Genomic DNA, 17839 nt, shown 5'->3' with positions numbered 1-17839 from the left:
TCTTTCTGTTGTGTTCGAATCAACATGATAAACCCACAATTAGTATTGTATTGTCTCGCTGCGGGAAACACACCAGCTTCATTCTTCTTCTACTACTTCTTCTTCTTACATGTAATTGCCTTCGAAATTTTGAATGAAGAACTCGTTTCAGTGTGAACTCATTCCACAGTATGACCACAAAAGTGTTTTAAACCTATTTATGTTCTAAATCGCTAAGTGTCTGATTACACCATGGATGTATAATAAGAACCGGATTACAAGGATTAAGGATTACACATGTTACGTGTTTGGGGCAAAACAATGGAGTCCAGTGAACACACTATTACGGGCACTATAGAGCACGCACAAAAGCGCGAGCGCACACTCACACACCTGTCCCTCCACAAAGAGAACACAGATGAACTGGTGCATGCAGGAAAATCCGGATTTTGAACTATAGGTGACACTGATGAGGACTTTACATCCTTCCTTCCCAACTATTTAGAAATGTCATGCTTGATACTATTGCCTGGTGTAGCATAGTTGCTATTTAGTATTTGAGGGTTTTAGATATGTTCTCAAATTTTCAGTCAACATTAATGACTAATAATGCAAACAAGTGAAATTAACTAAATTGCTGAATTGCTTTTAATTCACTGGCAGGAGCGACAAGTGAGGAGGAGCAAAAAGTGAACAACGAGGGAGAGATTGAACAAAGAGAAAGAGTAGAGGACAGAGAGAGTAATGAACAGGAAGAAGACAGAGAGACTCAAGAAGATGGAAGAGAAGCTGCAGGTTATGGAAAGGAGAGAGACATGGAAAATGAATGTTGACAATGTTTTGTGATCATTTTAGCCTCTTCTGCATGTCCAGATTATTAATAGTAACAATCAGCTGATTCTTATGCATTACACTTTCAAAAATAATTTATACTGCAGCCCACTGACATGGTTTGAAATCAATATATTATCCAATTTGTGATCCCCCACAGGACTTAAAAAGCACCTAACTAGATCATGAAAATCCCCAAAATCACGGGGGAGTATACCCCTGAACCCCCCTAGCATGTTTGGACCTCGGTATTTAGGAAATCCTGGATACGGCCCTGTCTACAACTGATCCCGACAGTCATTTAGCTTGTTTGGGCATTAAATACTATGAATTAAATACTTTTTAGAAGTTAAATTAGAAAAAACTAAAAAGATTCCCCTGGAATGTAAGTGTGTTTCTTTAGACTAAAACATGAATTACAATCATTTGTTTTTCTTCAGTCAGTCTGCACATGGAGACAAAGTGATGTAAAAGCCACCATTCATTTAATTAAATAAAATGAATTTGGACGGCTGAAGAGAGCGATGAATGAGAAGTTCAGCCGAGGAAGGTGGAGATGAAGACGCTGGTGTCCAGGTTGAGTGTGGCGTGCCACCAGCGGTCGGGGAAATACAGAACCTGACGGAGAAACAACCAAAACAATGAGTCTCAGACAGCAAAAGTCATTTTTCCTGCAAAAATGTTTTTAAGTTCAGTTTTTTCAGCCTCTTAAATGAAGATATGCTGCTTTCTTTTCTTTTTTGACTTAATTTCCTTTTGTATTTCAGGAATAAACACATATTCACTCTTTTGCCCACAGTTTTTTTCCAACTTTTTTCTAACTTTGTATTGGCCAGCCAGAAAAAGATGACGATGTTAAACTGTGGGTAAAGATCATTTATTTTACATTTATTTATTGTTTTTGTATGTTTTTCTTCACAGAGAGCATCAGTAGTCCTAACAGAAATGCTGAGTGACGCGTTATTGTAACGCAACTACCTTTTGCGGTAACAAATAACGTTACTAGTTACCTATTCCCATTCAGTAACGCCGTTATAGTTACTGTGATTTAAATGGGTGCGTTACTGCGTTACATTATGTGATCGAACTGAACCGAATCTCCCTGCGGATGTAATTTACAGGCGAATACAGTCATGTCCTCTCACAGTACCATGGAAAAGTGAGAGTGACCAGAGAGGAGTGATGAGTGGTTAACGCGGGGTAACATTTCAGGGTAAGCCAATCAGAGACAGAGTTGGGCGGGTCTTGCCTTATGGGGAAAATACACACACACAAACACTTGGGCCCTTTCTCATTTCTCTAACTCCCCTCCTCGACTCCTATCCTCGAGACTTAGTCCCGCCCACAGGAGATGCGAGCCGAGGAGCCGAGGAGGGGAGCCGAGGAGAGAGGAGGGGAAGCAGCAGGCGGTTGGAGAAATGAGAACTCCTCTCCTCTGAGCGGTCATTTTAAAGAGACGTCCATTAATGATGACAGGAGGCACAGCAGCCCTCTGTCTGATGGACAGATGTGTTCATGACGACTTACAGTGGGGCAAAAAAGTATTTAGTCAGCCACCAATTGTGCAAGTTCTCCCACTTAAAAAGATGAGAGGCCTTTAATTTTCATCCTAGGTATACCTCAACTATGAGAGACAAAATGAGAAAAAAAAAATCCAGAAAATCACATTGTCTGATTTTTAAAGAATTTATTTGCAAATTATGGTGTAAAATAAGGATTTGGTCAATAACAAAAGTTCATCTCAGTACTTTGTTATATACCCTTTGTTGGCAATGACAGAGGTCAAACGTTTTCTGTAAGTCTTCACAAGGTTTTCACACACTGTTGCTGGTATTTTGGCCCATTCCTCCATGCAGATCTCCTCTAGAGCAGTGATGTTTTGGGGCTGTCGCTGGGCAACACGGACTTTCAACTCCCTCCAAAGATTTTCTATGGGCTTGAGATCTGGAGACTGGCTAGGCCATTCCAAGACCTTGAAATGCTTCTTACGAAGCCACTCCTTCGTTGCCCGGGCGGTGTGTTTGGGATCATTTTCATGCTGAAAGACCCAGCCACGTTTCATCTTCAATGCCCTTGCTGATGGAAGGAGGTTGTCACTCAAAATCTCACGATACATGGCCCCATTAATTCTTTCCTTTACACCAGGGGTTCTCAACCTTTTTTGGGCCAGCGCCCCCCTGTCCATTATCCAGGTCTCTTACAGCCCCCCATCAAAAAAAGTAGACTTATTTTCTTCCCTGAATATTAATGTTGACTAATATTCTGTGTTATATCATTTAAAAAGCATGTCACTGAATGCCAAATAATAGATTTGATTTAACTGGGCAGTTGGAATATCATTATCATTAGTTTACCAGAGAGCAGAAAATGCATGTGAATGTGAATAAAAATGATATTTATGAGTGTTAAACAAACTCAGACAAGAGCAGAGAATACAAACAGACTGCTACGGAACAGCAGCAATTTCACACATGTCCAGTGCAGAACAAATAGTAGGCTACAAAACTGTACATTAGGCCTACAGAACTAACAGGTCGGAAAGGTGTTGCATTTCGCCAAATTGCGGGGGGGGGAAGGTTAGTGTGAGCCCTGCGCTTGGTGGTTCTCTGCCAGTTTCTTCACTGCGGGTTGCAGAGAACTTAGTTTCAGTCGCAGTGCACCTGAGGCCGTCAAGTTCAAGCGATTGCGGTACTTGGACTGCATGTGGAGGACCTGGCTGAATCCCTGCTCCACGAGGTATGTGGTTGGGAAAGCCAGAAGAAGCAGCCTCGCTTTCTCCCAGAGAGCCGGGTAACGCTGAGAGTATTTGACCCACATGTAGCCCCAGCCAGAGGTGCGGAAAATAGCCTGGGCCTCATCGTCACTCTGGATGTCGATGAGATGCTCCTGTATTGCTGGCTCGCATTCCGCCACGTCCGCCTGAAAGGGCTGCACCACCCAGGTGGGAACATCGAGGTCCAAAAGATCTCTGAAGCGGATCTTCAAGTCGGCATTCACCATCCTCAGGTGGTCTGTGTAAATGAGGAGGCGCTCATCGGTAAGAGCCTCAGACACCTGCAATGAGTATAACCAGGAAATTGTTATCGGTGCAGAATGTTACCATCCGATTTTAAACTGGTTATTTTATTGCTAATTAGTTTACTAATTGATGTTTCTTTATTCTCATAATACATTCAGAACATAAGTTATTTATACTAACCAGGAACACAAATATAGTGTTGCATAGAGTAGCCTACATTTATTACATGTATTATTTATTATTATCATTATTTAGTAGCCTAGGCTAGATCACCTTGGTCAACAGCGGGAAATGAGCAAACTGCCTCCTGCCTATGCTCTGCCAGTATAGATCCAGCCTGGAGGTGAGACTGTGGATGACCGCCTTGCTCTGGATCAGAGTAACTCCTTTTCCTTGGAGCTTCAGCGTGACTTCATTCATTTTGCCAAAGAAGTCTGCGAGGTACATGATGTCGCAGCGGCTGGATGACACCTGTTCCCAGAGTGCTGCATCCACCTCCTCCAGGAACTCCACGATGCTGTCAAACAGCTCACAAAAACGAGCAAGGCCGTTTCCTTTTGAGAGCCAGCGGACATCAGTGTGGAGAAGAAGATGCTCAAAGGTCTCATCATTTTCCTGACACAGCTGTCGGAACAATCTGTTATTCAGGGCATGGGCTTTTATTTTGTTTATTGCCTTTACTGCAACATTGAGAGACTCGTGGAGAGGTGGACTTTTAGATTTGGCCACAAGGTTGTGGCGGTGCAAGACACAGTGGACTGTGAGGACATGCGGGACCTGCTCCTTCAGCAGAGTGGTGAAGCCACGGTACCTGCCAACCATGGAAGGGGCACCGTCAGTAGCACATGCGAGGATGTTGTTGATCGGGATTGACTTCTCCTGTAGATAAGCATCCAGTGCATTAAAAATGGTCTGGCCCTTGGTGTCTGTGACCAGATATTTGGAAAATAAAAATTCCTCAGCCATCTCCTGACTGTTGGAGGTGCTATAGCGGACATAGGCCATCAACAGAACATTGTTGTCAGAAGTGGTTGTCTCATCCAGCTGAAGGCTGAATGGAGTTTCCCGCAGGATGGCACACAGCTGCTCCTCTGTATCAGCGCCCATTTAATCAATCCTAAGTGCTACGGTGTCATTACTGAGTGGGATGGATTTCAGCACCTGTGTGGGATCACGCTCCATCACAGTAGATATGACCTCTTTGATGGCAGGGAGTACCAACTTCTCTCCGATTGTGAACGGCTGCCCACATTTGGCTATCAGCAAGGAGATGTTATATGACGCTATTAGCCCGCTATCAGTCTGGGTGGTCTTCCTAGCGAAGAGACTGCTGATGGTGCTCCTACCATGTTTCTCTTTGAGGGCCTGGAAGAACGGACGCTCCTTATCTGCCTTATCCGGGTGGATCTTGGTAAGGTGCTCCTTTAAACGTGAGGGTTTCATTCCCTCATTGGAAAATACATGTTCGCAAAGTAAACACATTGGGAGTTGTGCATTGGTAGGAGACGGTATGAAGCCATAGCTAAGATATTCAATAGAGTAATGTCTGTATTTTATCTTTTTCGCGGCCATTTTGCTGATGTGATATGATTTTTGTTGTTTTATGATGCTAATATTTAGGGGGGGGGGGGTAGTGTCACGATATGGCGGCAAAGGCTAGAGGGCTAGCTGGTGACATGACAAGACATCGTGCCGGGAGCGGACCAGAAGTCGTTGTAATTTTGAACAAACAGAGCTCTGTGTGGAGCAGCCTGGCTAGCCAGCTCTTCCATGTCGTAGCAGACATAGAAACGGGTATTATTTTTCATAAACTGACCACTTAGTTCGAATCTGTTAGTGGAATTTGTCATATCAAAACATATCAAAATTTAACAAAGTGACACAGATTATTAACAGTCGCGATCCCAAAATTACAACGACTTCCGGTCCGCTCCCGGCTGCTTTTTGTAGGGTACGTTCGTAAATGCGCTCTGAGCGCTCCGAGCGTCCCCGTTCCACAGTCCAGAGGGCTGCGCTCTGAACGCTCACAGCTGGGTGCTCTGGCGGAACAGACGGGTTGTCCGAGCGGACTGACCGTTCGTGCATTTACGAACGTACCCGTAATAACACTGCGGACAGCTGACCAATCGCAAGCAGAGTTGTGGTTTCCTATAACAACAAAAGATGCTGACAGCTGCTTTTTGTACAGGAAAAGACGCTGTGGCCAGCGTTTTTCATGACAAAAAGACATTATGCGTGAACGCCCCCCAAGAACACCTCAACGCCCCCCTTTCAAAAATATTGCTTCCAGCGCCCCCCGATGTTCTCTGAACGCCCCCTGGGGGGCGGTACCGCCCCCGTTGAGAACCAGTGCTTTACACGGATCAGTCGTCCTGGTCCCTTTGCAGAAAAACAGCCCCAAAGCATGATGTTTTGATGATGAACTTTTGTTATTGACCAAATACTTATTTTCCACCATAATTTTCAAATAAATTCTTTAAAAATCAGACAATGTGATTTTCTGGAATTTTTTTTCTCATTTTGTCTCTCATAGTTGAGGTATACCTAGGATGAAAATTACAGGCCTCTCTCATCTTTTTAAGTGGGAGAACTTGCACAATTGGTGACTGACTAAATACTTTTTTGCCCTACTGTATATATTATACACACTGCTCTGCTTTCTGCACGGACCTCACAGCTGTTCTCTCTGTAAACATCGCGTTGCGATGAGAGCAGTTAATAAAATAATATCCAGGGGATGCATGCAGAGCTGTCATTGGTGAGATAAGTCCGGCCGTGCGTCACGACTCTTTGAGACATCTCTGTTCCCGGAAATGCATCCGCGAAGGAGCCGTGGAGGACCCATCAGTGTATCCTCGATTATAGCTCCTCCAGAGAGCTTCCTTGAAGCTCGATCCTCGAAGTGCATTTAGAGAAATGAGATGTCCTTCAACATGGCACGCTGAAATTCATTTCCGGGTCACTACCGGAGGACCGAGGAGTCGAGGAGGGGGGTTTGATTAAATGAGAAAGGGCTCCGCTAACACACACACACACACACACACACACACACACACACACACACACACACACACACACACACACACACACACACACACACACACACACACACACACACACACACACACACACACACACACACACACACACACACACACACACACACACACACACACACACACACACACACACACACACACACACACACACACACACACACACACACACACACACACACAGCAGCGCATCTACAACTTGGAGATTACTGAAAGCACCTCTTCCTAAGTTTATCCACCATTATTGATTTTGTTTATGCTAAATGGCCAGATGTGAGGTAAATTATTTCAGAGTTAGTTTGTTTTTTTGTGAGGCTGAAAATAGTTAGTTTGTCTTCAGTTTCAGTCTGACAGTTTATTATTTATTTAATTGTTACTACCAAAAGAGTGTAGTTCTTGTTTAATTGTTACACTGTCAAAAGAGTGTACCGTAATTTTCGGACTATAAGGCGCACCTGAATATAAGCCGCAGCAGCTAAATTGAATGATGTGTACATATATAAGCCGCACTGGACTATAAGCCGCAGGTGTTTTAATGTTTAATTACCATATGTAAGGGTTCGTGCACAGAGGGGATTGTCGGGAAAGAGATGGCTGTTTGAGGAAGCTCCCATTTATTAACATTTCAACCAACAAGTTGCATATTTGCATAACGTATTCAAGTGTTACAATTTAGTGCAATAGTAGCTACAGAACATGTACTGTGCTGTGTAAACTGTACTGTATCACATAGCGTTTCAGACACACAAACTTTTCAACTTTCAAACTTAAACGGTGCGCTCCCAGCGCACGTACCGGCAGTGATCTACAGCAGTGGTTTTCAACCAGTGGTACGGGGACAAACTGTCTCGCTCTCGTAATGTCTGTCTGTCTGTCTTGCTCTCGTTCTCGTTCTGTCTCTCGTACCACTCTCGGTTCCACTTTTACTTTTGCGCGCTACCTGTCTCACTCTTTTCCGGCCTCCAGCTTTTCCTGCTGGAGCCCGCCGCTTAAAGGTGGGGGGCGTGGACAGGCCATAGAGCCCATAGAGTTAAAGGTGGTGGACTGTAACCTGTAAAATCCATAGATTTAGGAGGTCCCCTAGTGGCCGTTAGCTGTAAAAATCCATAGATTAGCCGCACCGTTATATAAGCCGCAGCGTCGAAAAATGGGAAAAAAGGCGCGGCTTATAGTCCGAAAATTACGGTAGTTGTTTTTAATTCATATTTCACTACAAGTGCACTACTTAGAACTTGATTGTTGAGGCTACAATAAAGATGCCTGTCAAAATGTCTAAACATATATTTTGTGTTTTATTGTTCCACTACATTTCATAATGATAATTGCTACAATGATGGGGAGTTGTATGTTCTCTTACTGTGCCACAGAACAACACAACAACTTGTATTTTTAAAGTAAAGTAACTTGTTACTAGTTACTTTTATAATTTAGTAACTAATAAAGTAACTAGTTACTTTTTTGAGAGCAGAAACTATAACTATTACTCAGGGCTCGACATTAAGGACTGCCCGATGGCCCCGGGGCCATCTAGTATTTAGCTCGGGCAATGAAGCCTCACCTGCTGGTTGCCCGATCGGGCAATCTATTATGCCAGTATCATGCAGCTCGCAGATCCAGTAATGAGTAACCCGACAGTAAAACTAAACATACCTATAACTAGTTACGGTAGTTTGAGAGGTAATTAAAATAGCTATGTGTGATATTCTAACCTGAAGTGTGTGTTTTGTCCGCTCACCGCTGCATGTGATCATGCAGCGCTGCGTGTCGGCTCATCAGCAGCAGCTGATCTCTCTGTCCCGTCAGATTAGACTTCACTCGCGTTTATGTCCATATCGATCAGATCCAGCTAGTTCTAGCTAATGATATGACTACCTGCTTATTAAAAGACACCTAAACAATAAGTGTCGCTATGCAACTGGGTGGGACCACAAAGTATAGCGCAGCATTATGCATTTGTTTACATGCCCACCGGAACCCCGAGGCATTAGCAACAGATCAACGCACAATCAACCCATACAGGACATCTCTTTCTCCACATTAAGTGTTAGACATTAGAATTGACTATTCTTGTCTGTCACATACTCTTCTTGTCTGTCACATAAGTGGCGCAACTGAAGCGGTATTGCGCTAAAGGGAAATTATTTTGACCAAAGAGATTTAGATTTGCCGGCTAACGGGAACTCTGACGTCGCCATTTTGTGTGCTTTGCGGATGCGCTCGGCTCCTCTCGACTGCTGCTCGGGTCTGCTCGGTCAGCTTCTGGATGAGGAGGCATTCGTTCGACCAACTTACAGTAGATAACATTACAAACATTTTTAACAGGGGCCATAATAGTGTAAATAATGTTTGTTTTGGCAGTTACAACTGAATGGAATGTGTTCTACTTTTTTACATTCCTTCATCAGATGGAAAGTGTCTTGACCAACAACTTAAATATTTCTTATAGCTATGCAGGGCATGCAAGCGAGCAAACACAAACAAGAACAAACAAACAAGTGAAATGAAGAATACAATTGAAAGTGTACAATATAATATTGTGGTGGTTCATCTTATAATTCAGTCTAGAGAATGCACCAGACAGCATCTAAGACCTGCAAAAATCTTTTATTTTCTAGGTGGAGGCCCCCCAAACCCTTCGTGCCATTTCGTCCGCGCAAATTTTTCAGGGCAATCTCTATTGGGCTCAGGGCCATCTGTATATTAGCTTAGATGGCCCACAGGGCCATCTCCCAAAATCCTTAATGTCATGCACTGTTACTAGTTACTTTTTTAAAGTAACTTGCCTAACACTGTTAATTTCTCATAAAACATTTGCACAGCTACTTATTACGCTTCTTTTAAGTATTTAAAACCTGTATTGTTTTCATGCTTGCTTGTGTTTTTCTCTTTCTTTAATGCTCTGCAAAAAAGGTTTCTTAGTGTACTGAATGGAAATGTATTTAAAAATCTTCTCTCTGCTGTTTTTAGTTTCAGTAAAACAGACTCACCTCTCCAGGCCTGATGGTGCACTCCAGCGGAGCCTCCTCCTCAGGCAGGTGGGGGTACGTGTCCCTCAGCCAGGACAGGGTGGTGCGGTTCGGGTGGAAATGAGGCTCCCTGTCCGGCGGGTAGAGGAACCATCGCTGTGGCAACATAAGGTAAACAAGATGTTTATCTGTGTCAACACGTTCAGGATATTAACACAGATTAAATTCATCAGCATGACGTGCAGAGAACTGAACAAATAAGAACCTTTCTGCCATAGATGACCTCAGAGTAACCGGGGCCGTGCCAGTGGAAGGGGACGCCGGTCCCAGGACCTGAGGACACAAACCAGGATCTGAAGGTTTTTATTCAACACATAACACTGCTGAAAATAATTAACAAGCAAACAATAGGCGCTTTCACACCGCAGTACTTTTCCCACTTTAGTTCCGATAGAGTTCCGAAATGTTGCGTTCACACCAAAAAAATCCGGAACAAAAATTAGTTCATGAGAACCTTTTTACCCCCTTTTCCGTCCCTGCTAGAGAGCAGGGACTTTCGTGGGAGAAAAAGGTTCCTATTTGTGATTGGCTGGGCGGATTGCAAACCACGGCCCGTAAAACTCCCAAAAAGTTTTGTGAAGACGCCATTTTATTATCCTCGCAATAGCATTATTAGCATTAGCATTAGCCCAGCGCAGAAACCCAGAGTGACTAACTTGTGGCAGCACAAAAGAAAACATGGGAGCGGTGGAGATGAGGAGGTGTCGGTGTGATTTACTCGGAAGGCTTCAGTAGAAGCTGCTGGGAGTCCCAGCAGCTTCTACTGAAGCCAGTCCCCAACTCCGGGGACTTCCGGCCGGGGACTTCGGGTGGCAGTATACGCCGTGAAGTTGTTTGCGGCCAGCCAGTAAGCCAGTCAACGCACGCCGCCGTGTGTAGGGGCCGTAACCCCTAGGTTCCACCGGGTCCGTCTGCGTCACGATACGGACGCGTTGCGGCTTCGCCGCGGCGTTCGCAAAGACCAGGGCCACTATAGTCAATGGGTGCTATTCCACCAGACGCGCCGCGTTACGGCTCAGAAGCTTCCCAGAAGCGTCTCGGCGCTGGGCTCCGCTCAAAATAGGATTCAAGTCTATTTTTCGACGCGAGGCGTTGCAGAGGCGCCGGGCAGGAAGTGGACGGTGACAGCATCCGGCCCATCCCCAAAATAAACTAATTTTGCAGACCCTATCCCTCCATAGTCTTTCAAGTAGGAGGAGAAATGCCAGCGTTCTCCTCCGGTTTACAGGCAGTGTGTAAATTATATACAGTATATATATAATAATGAAGATGATGAATGCATTTTTTTTTACCACTAAAATACAGCAACGCATCTTTGATTCATGTAGATTCATGTTTGTCTGTACAAAGTAGCCTGTCCAGGAAATATGCCCAAATCAACAAAAACTGCGAGCCGGCAGGCAAGACGCTCCGCTTCAGAAATGCTTCTGAAACGCGCCCGGTATGACGCCGGACCAAAACCGCAGCGTAGACGGACCCGGTGGAATAGAGGGGTAATCCTCCCCCAGGGACTTATTCCGGTGTGAACGCGATCCAAAAAATACTTTTATACAAAGTAACTGAGATAAAGTGCAATCAAAAGTACTAACTCAGAACAGCGATAACACTGCTAGTACTTTAGCTTAAAAAAACAGCAACTTTTTTAAGTGTTAAGAAATGGGGCGAAGCCTGCGAGCTAGTTCAGGCAGTCAACTCGAGCACTTATGCTGCATTCATACATAACGCCCCTTGCCACTCTCCAACCAACCAAACAGACTCCCATTAATATGCCGCTCTATTTAACCTGCCAGATCTCTCTCTATGCATTGCTTGCTGCTGCTATTGCTGCAGCTACTTCCACGTCGCTGCTGCTTGCCTGCTGCGTTCACTTGCTATTGCTACGTTCATGTTCCTGCTGCTGTGTTTCATGTTGCTGCTGCTTGCCTCCCGGTGCTGTCCTTGCAAATGTCTACTACAATCTCCGACTCTGGAACCGAATCATCATACGCAAGAAGCCGTAAGAAATGCCTCATTCTAGGGCTGGGCGATATGGTCTCTAAATGATATCGCGATATTTACTGACTATATCGCGATATACGATATATATCCACATATTCTGAAATGTCCTCTAAAACACATACATTTTTATTTATTTAACCCCTTGATGTTTACAGTCACGCCAGTATGATGATTCTAGTAGTCCCTGCAACATATGTCTGCATTAAAAAAATCGACTAATAATGAAGAAAATGAACACATTTGTTGCAATAGTAATTTATGCACTAACTACATTACTACTTGTATCAGTATCAGTTCTTCCTAATTTTCCTCAATTGTTCATATTTGGTTTATTAAAATAATGATATTGTGGTCATTGTTCAAAAATGTCTGCTATTATTATGAGTAGTATTATTATTATTAGTATAATGAGCTTTCTGTCTTCCTGTCATTATCAGGAGTTAGACATGTAATGGCTATGTATTAGATTAGATTAGAACCTTCATTCTCCTAAACTGCTGGGACATTTCCCTATAGCCAATACCTTTTATATTTTCTACTCTTCACTTACTTGTCAGCATAGGTCGGCATTGATGTACACAGCCGACAGAAGACCTTGTTTATATTGGCATCATATTGAGAGGTGCAGTGACGCGTCCTAAAACCAGGAAGTAAGCTGCTGGTTCCCTCGACAAAAAGCAATGGGATTTCTCCACAGGGTTTTGGAAAATAGCTGGAAATAAGGTCTGTGGAAAACAAACCTGTTTGATAAATGCACGTTTTGTTCAGCCGGTTAATATCCACATGTCCACCCTACTTTTATAATTTTCGAATCATAAATCTAATCGATAGATTATAAAAGGGTTTTAGGACCCGTCACTGCACCACTAGAAAACAACTCCATTGATCAAGCTGGCTAAAACTTTCTCTCCCTCTTCTTCTCATGCTACCTGTCACTCTGCTTTAACTCCTCCGGTGACTTTCTTTTATTTGAAGATAGTTTTTTGCCCGGCGCTCACGGGCAAACGGGAGCCTGCTCGCGCTGCGGAGCCTGCTCGCGCTGCGCTCCGCAGCAAACAGCTGTTTACTGCGGAGCCTGCTCGCGCTGCGCCCCGCAGCAAACAGCTGTTCCATTCCGTATATGGCTTCGCTCTCTAGGGCTATCCTATTGGGTAATCCCCCTGCGCCCCCGCGCAGCACTGAAACACTTGTAGTCCACGCCCACCCGCAAGGTGGGCCCCACCCTCGGGCCTCCTTCCGGTATAAATAGGAAGGAGACCCGGCAATCTGCTCCCTCTTTTTTTCAGCAAACCAGCACAGTTACTGAAGCACAGCAATTGAGAATCATCATGAGCAACAGCTGCGTCCGTGGTTGTCCCTCATGTGGCTCTGGGTTCATAATGAGTATGACCTGCAGAGATAAAAGCAGTATGCGAATCCTGCCGGGGGTCAGAGCACACGTACGCGGCTCTAAACCAGCAGGTAGCATGCACTGCGCTCGTCTCCCCTCGGGCGACAGGAAGCGGAGAGCGGACACTCTTGCTGCTGTGGCCAAGGAGGACGATGGGCCCGTCCAGGCTTACGAGCCCGCGGACGGGGCCTCGTGTCCCTGGGGCAGAGTGCCGGGCAGGAGTCCGAAGCAACTCCTGCCCCGCCTCCCTCCACGGTTCACCGTTCGGTTCTCCCCTTCCTCCTCTCCCCCGGACGGGGGAGACAGAGTCGGAGCAGGGTGCCAGCTTGGCGGCCGAACATGCTTTCCCCCTCTCCGTCACCACAGCGCCTGTTACGGAGACGGCCAGAAAAGTGCTACTGGAGGCTCCAATCAGCCCGGATGGGCTGTTCGGACCCCAGTTCCACGCCATGGTGGAGTCCATGAAGACGGCCGCGGAACAGGTGGACGGCATTCGCCAGCATGTACAGCTGGCTCCAGTCGGCTGAGCTGCCACAGCGGCACCAACGTCCGCAGCAGCCGCGGCGTCCACGCCGGCCACAGGAGGCCGCAAGCGGAGAGACGCCCACAGCAACCGCCCCGGCGGCTGCAGGGGCTCCGTCCCACGTCTCCGCTCCCCCGCCACCCCAGAGACAGGGTCTCCCGGCGGCGAGTCAAATGGGAGTGAGGCTACCCCTCTCCTGGTCGGCTCCGCGAGAGCCTCCGAGGAAGCGGAGCCGGTACTTAAGCCGGCTGCCACTAATCTGTTGATTAAGTAGACAGCAGGGCTCCCTGCAGAAGCCTGCTGGTTTTAACCTATCGGTTAATAAACCTGCAGAGCTCGCGGCATTCCTCTGTCCGAGATACGCCTCCTCCACACGGTCATAATAACCCATGAGCGCCGGTATAACGCCTCATGTGGACAGCACTGCACACACCTCCACTCATCCCCTGAGCGTGTACACGCCTCATGATGACAGCCGGAGTGAAACGCAGCGTGTGGAGGTTTCCTCGCAGCCCTTTCGCCTCACGGGCAGCGGCGGCGAGGGCAATGCCCCGCCTCCCTCCACGGTTCACCGTTCGGTTCTCCCCTCCCTCCTCTCCCCCGGACGGGGGAGACAGAGTCGGAGCAGGGTGCCAGCTTGGCGGCCGAACATGCTTTCCCCCTCTCCGTCACCACAGCGCGGCGGCGTCTGTTACAGAGACGGCCAGAAAAGTGCTACTGGACACTCCAATCAGCCCTGACGGGCTGTTCGGACCCCAGTTCCACGCCATGGTGGAGTCCATGAAGACGGCCGCGGAACAGGTGGACGGCATTCGCCAGCATGTACAGCTGGCTCCAGTCGGCTGATCTGCCACAGCGGCACCAACCCCCGCAGCAGTCGCGGATGATGATGAGAGTCGGAGTGAAACGCGCATCTCGATACGTTGCCACAATACGATACATTAACGATACCTTTGAAACACCAGGCGATGCGATACGATACGATTCACCCCTGTTGCGATACAGTTCGATACGATTTGATTCAACATTATGCGATTCGGGGCGATACGATGCGATTCAACACGATGCAAAAATAATGATACTTCCATATGGTACGACAGAGGATTTTTGTTTTATTCCTTATATGCAGCAAATCATACATTAACGAAAAAGTGCTTTACATATTTGGTAGTGCACATCCCATCATGCCGTTTATTTTTTTTACCTTTAAAAGCTCTCCAGAGTACAATTGTATAACACCTCACAGTTAAACAATGTAAGGATGCATTGCTCATGATTAACAATGTGCAAATAACAGCTACCATAGAGCAATGCCCATACAGCTGCCAGCCTGATGTGCTTAACACTCAGAGGCTAACTCACCAGTGAGCAGAAAGCAGTGGTTTCTATCTGAACAATAAAGAAAACAAATAACCTTTCACAAACAGGTATTTCATAACTGCTTACAGTAAGGAAGACATTTAAATTATTATTGGCCGTCACAGGCTGCTGTAAGCTAAACACCTCTCTCTGACAGAACACCTCACTGAGTGATTTAACTCATATATCTCACTTTCAGGTTTCTCTTTTCAGCCGCAGACCCCACGTTGCCTCTTTATGTGCGTCGCTAAGTTCCTCGTACTACTTGTGTACTTTAAAGCGGCTCGGCATCGTTAACAATTTGCGAGTGATTTTTCAAGTTGACCGTCTGTAGTAATAGTGCCGCGCACATATACCATCAGGACGTTGCTGATGGGGTGCGGCTGCGGAGTGATACTGTGTGTATGCAAGTCCGCATCTAGGACGGATCTATGTATCATGGCTGTAGACCTGTTAAGTAATAAAGATACCTCATACAAAGGTCTACGGATGACTTATTACTCTCCATGACCTGCGGTCAACTATATAGCATAAATGACTATTACACCGTCTTTCTTGAACAATCCGAAGTGTTGCCAAACGTTTGATTTGTAGGTATTTTTCGGTGCGCTGTGTTTCTCTTTCTCCTCAACTTCCGTGTGTGTTGATAACTGAGACTCTCGTTCTCCGTAGTGGCGAAGCAAATATCAAAGATCGTCTCTGCTGAGCGTTGACAAGATGAGGGGATTTTATATGAATGAATCGTTTTTTTACCGATGCAAAGACGCTACGCAATCGATGCATCGCGAGTTCAACCCGGTTCAACCCAAACTGTAGCCGATGTGCACTCTTTCAACCGGTGCACTCGCATCTTGAACGTTTATGCCGGTGCACCGATGCGAATCGGTGAATCTTAACATCTCTAGTATGGAGGCTTCCTCGCAGCCCTTTCGCCTCACAGTGGCGGCGAGGGCAATGGCATCACAGAGAAGCCAGAACGGGGGAATGAGCAGTATTCCAGGCTGAGTGCCCCCAGCGGCAGCGCCCGCAGCGCCACGGCGCCAGGTCTCGCTGCAAGAAGCCTGCTGGTTTTAACCTATCGGTTAATAACCTGCAGAGCTCGCTAATTAAGCCGGCTGCCACTAATCTGTTGATTAAGTAGACAGCAGGTCTCGCTGCAGAAGCCTGCCGGTTTTAACATGGGCGAAGTTTGAACTTTAAGGTTGGGGGTGCCAAAAAATAACTACAAATGTAATGTATAGCTATAGGCTGCAACACAAGGATTCATACATGAAAATTGATCAGGATAGCCTACAGGCTACTGCAGGTGTGTTTTCATAACTAATATGCCCAATAGATGAAATTACTATGGCAGCGGAACTCGCCGCAAAATAAAACGGCTGCTGCGGCACATACTGCTGCTATAATTAGGCTATAACACAGAGGTCTGTAGGATCAATGTTCCCCAATGCTCACACACTTTTTAATGAACTGTATAGGCATACTAACTAATAACTGTAGGATATAAGCACAGCAGTTGTATCACATGTTGACCTAATTTCAGCGATGAAAACAAAGCCAACCAACAAAGTAATGACTTTTGTTCACCGTCATCTAGTGATTATGATCTCCATGCATTCAGCGTCTCTGCCCCACAACTGTCAGCAGCGGCCGCTAGCAGGACCGAAGCATGTGAGCACAACGCAAACGGGAGGATTTGGAGGATTTTGGTTTGAGCGTGGAGCGGTGTCTGCTGCTTACTGCAGCTGGCTATCCCCGGATGCAGATGCTGCGCAATTACGCATTTAAGCTCAACAAAACGAAATAATTTGAATGAATGGCTTACCTAGTGCAGCATCAGGCGCCTCTTTTTCCGGCTTGCATAGATGTCCACTATCTCTTCAACTGACAGTTTTGCAGTCAAATCTCCCTCAATGTGCAGCAGGGCCAGATCAGAAAATCTCTCCTGGATCATTGTATTTCTCAGCCAGTTTCTGATCCTCCTCATTGCTGAGAAACTTCTCTCTGATGTCGCTGATCCAATGGGCAGTGTCAGTGCAAGCTGGAGTAATGGGAAGAAGTTTGGATAGCTCTCCTTGCTCACTTCGTTTTGCAGGTCCTTCAGGTTAATGGGAGATTGGACAGCACATTTTATCAGGTCCATTTCTGCTGTCACCAGCTGTGGATGGACGATCTTGAGGCTTGCATATTTTCTCAGAAGTGGTTCAATGCCTTTCTTCTCACACTTTATCACAGCATCACATGCCGCTGCAAGCTCCATGGCTTCACCTGAAAACCGTCTGTCCAACTCGGCCATCATATTGTCCAGCACAGGGAGATATAAATGACAGTAGATGGCGTGAGCCTCAAATTGTCCGTCTATTTCCTCATTCCTTTCATCTCGTTGGCGCTGCCCAAGTGTGGCCCCCACTACATACTGGTAAAGCGACAAAGGGGGTCTTGAACTTCTTTTTCGCTTTGCCATGGAGGGGGGGTCACTTTCTGCAGTGGCAACTGGCATGCCGACGTCCTCGCCAAACTGCTTGATCTGGCTCCATATGTCTTGCCAACCTTCCTCCTCTCCTCTGCGTTCCCTCAAGTGTGCTCTCAGACTATTGATCGTGGAGGCAGCATCTGCAAGTGTTGTGGATTTGGACTGAAGTTTCTTGTGAACAACGT

The 17839-nt window shown here is 46.1% G+C and overlaps 2 protein-coding genes across 5 annotated transcripts in view; both read right to left on the bottom strand.

Moving 5' to 3' along the window:
* Positions 1-609: 609 nt before the first annotated feature.
* The window catches only part of jmjd8 (jumonji domain containing 8), a 33078-nt gene continuing 15848 nt past the window's right edge, over positions 610-17839 (bottom strand). For 2 of the 4 annotated variants that reach the window (XM_079643666.1, XM_079643665.1), the window contains 3 exons: positions 10117-10184; positions 9873-10007; positions 610-1428 (listed from right to left, as the gene is read on the bottom strand). In XM_079643666.1, the coding sequence (XP_079499792.1) occupies positions 1348-1428; positions 9873-10007; positions 10117-10184 (284 nt within the window). In that variant the 3' untranslated portion in view covers positions 610-1347. The remainder of the gene's footprint in view (positions 1429-9872; positions 10008-10116; positions 10185-17839) is intronic. The other 2 variants (XR_013801433.1, XR_013801434.1) reach the window with 1 other exon arrangement.
* Positions 2484-5375, bottom strand: LOC307015188 (zinc finger BED domain-containing protein 5-like). The gene is made up of 2 exons (XM_079643662.1): positions 4103-5375; positions 2484-3864 (listed from the first exon to the last, which is right to left on the bottom strand). Exons 1-2 carry the CDS (start codon positions 4934-4936, stop codon positions 3388-3390), a joined length of 1311 nt encoding a protein of 436 aa, XP_079499788.1. The 5' UTR covers positions 4937-5375; the 3' UTR covers positions 2484-3387.

Source organism: Notothenia rossii (genome assembly GCF_949606895.1).
Source record: "Notothenia rossii genome assembly, chromosome: 8".
Classification (NCBI taxonomy): domain Eukaryota; kingdom Metazoa; phylum Chordata; class Actinopteri; order Perciformes; family Nototheniidae; genus Notothenia; species Notothenia rossii.
Note: the sequence above shows the minus strand (reverse complement) of the source record. Positions and strands in the feature narration are given on the sequence as shown.

Bases quoted from the DNA above. Each gene is read 5' to 3' on its own strand.
- LOC307015188 (XM_079643662.1), bottom strand. From the start codon at position 4,936: ATGGGCGCTGATACAGAGGAGCAGCTGTGTGCCATCCTGCGGGAAACT. The intron at 3,865-4,102 runs GTGATCTAGCCT...TACTCATTGCAG, and splicing joins ATTTCCCGCTGTTGACCAAG to GTGTCTGAGGCTCTTACCGA.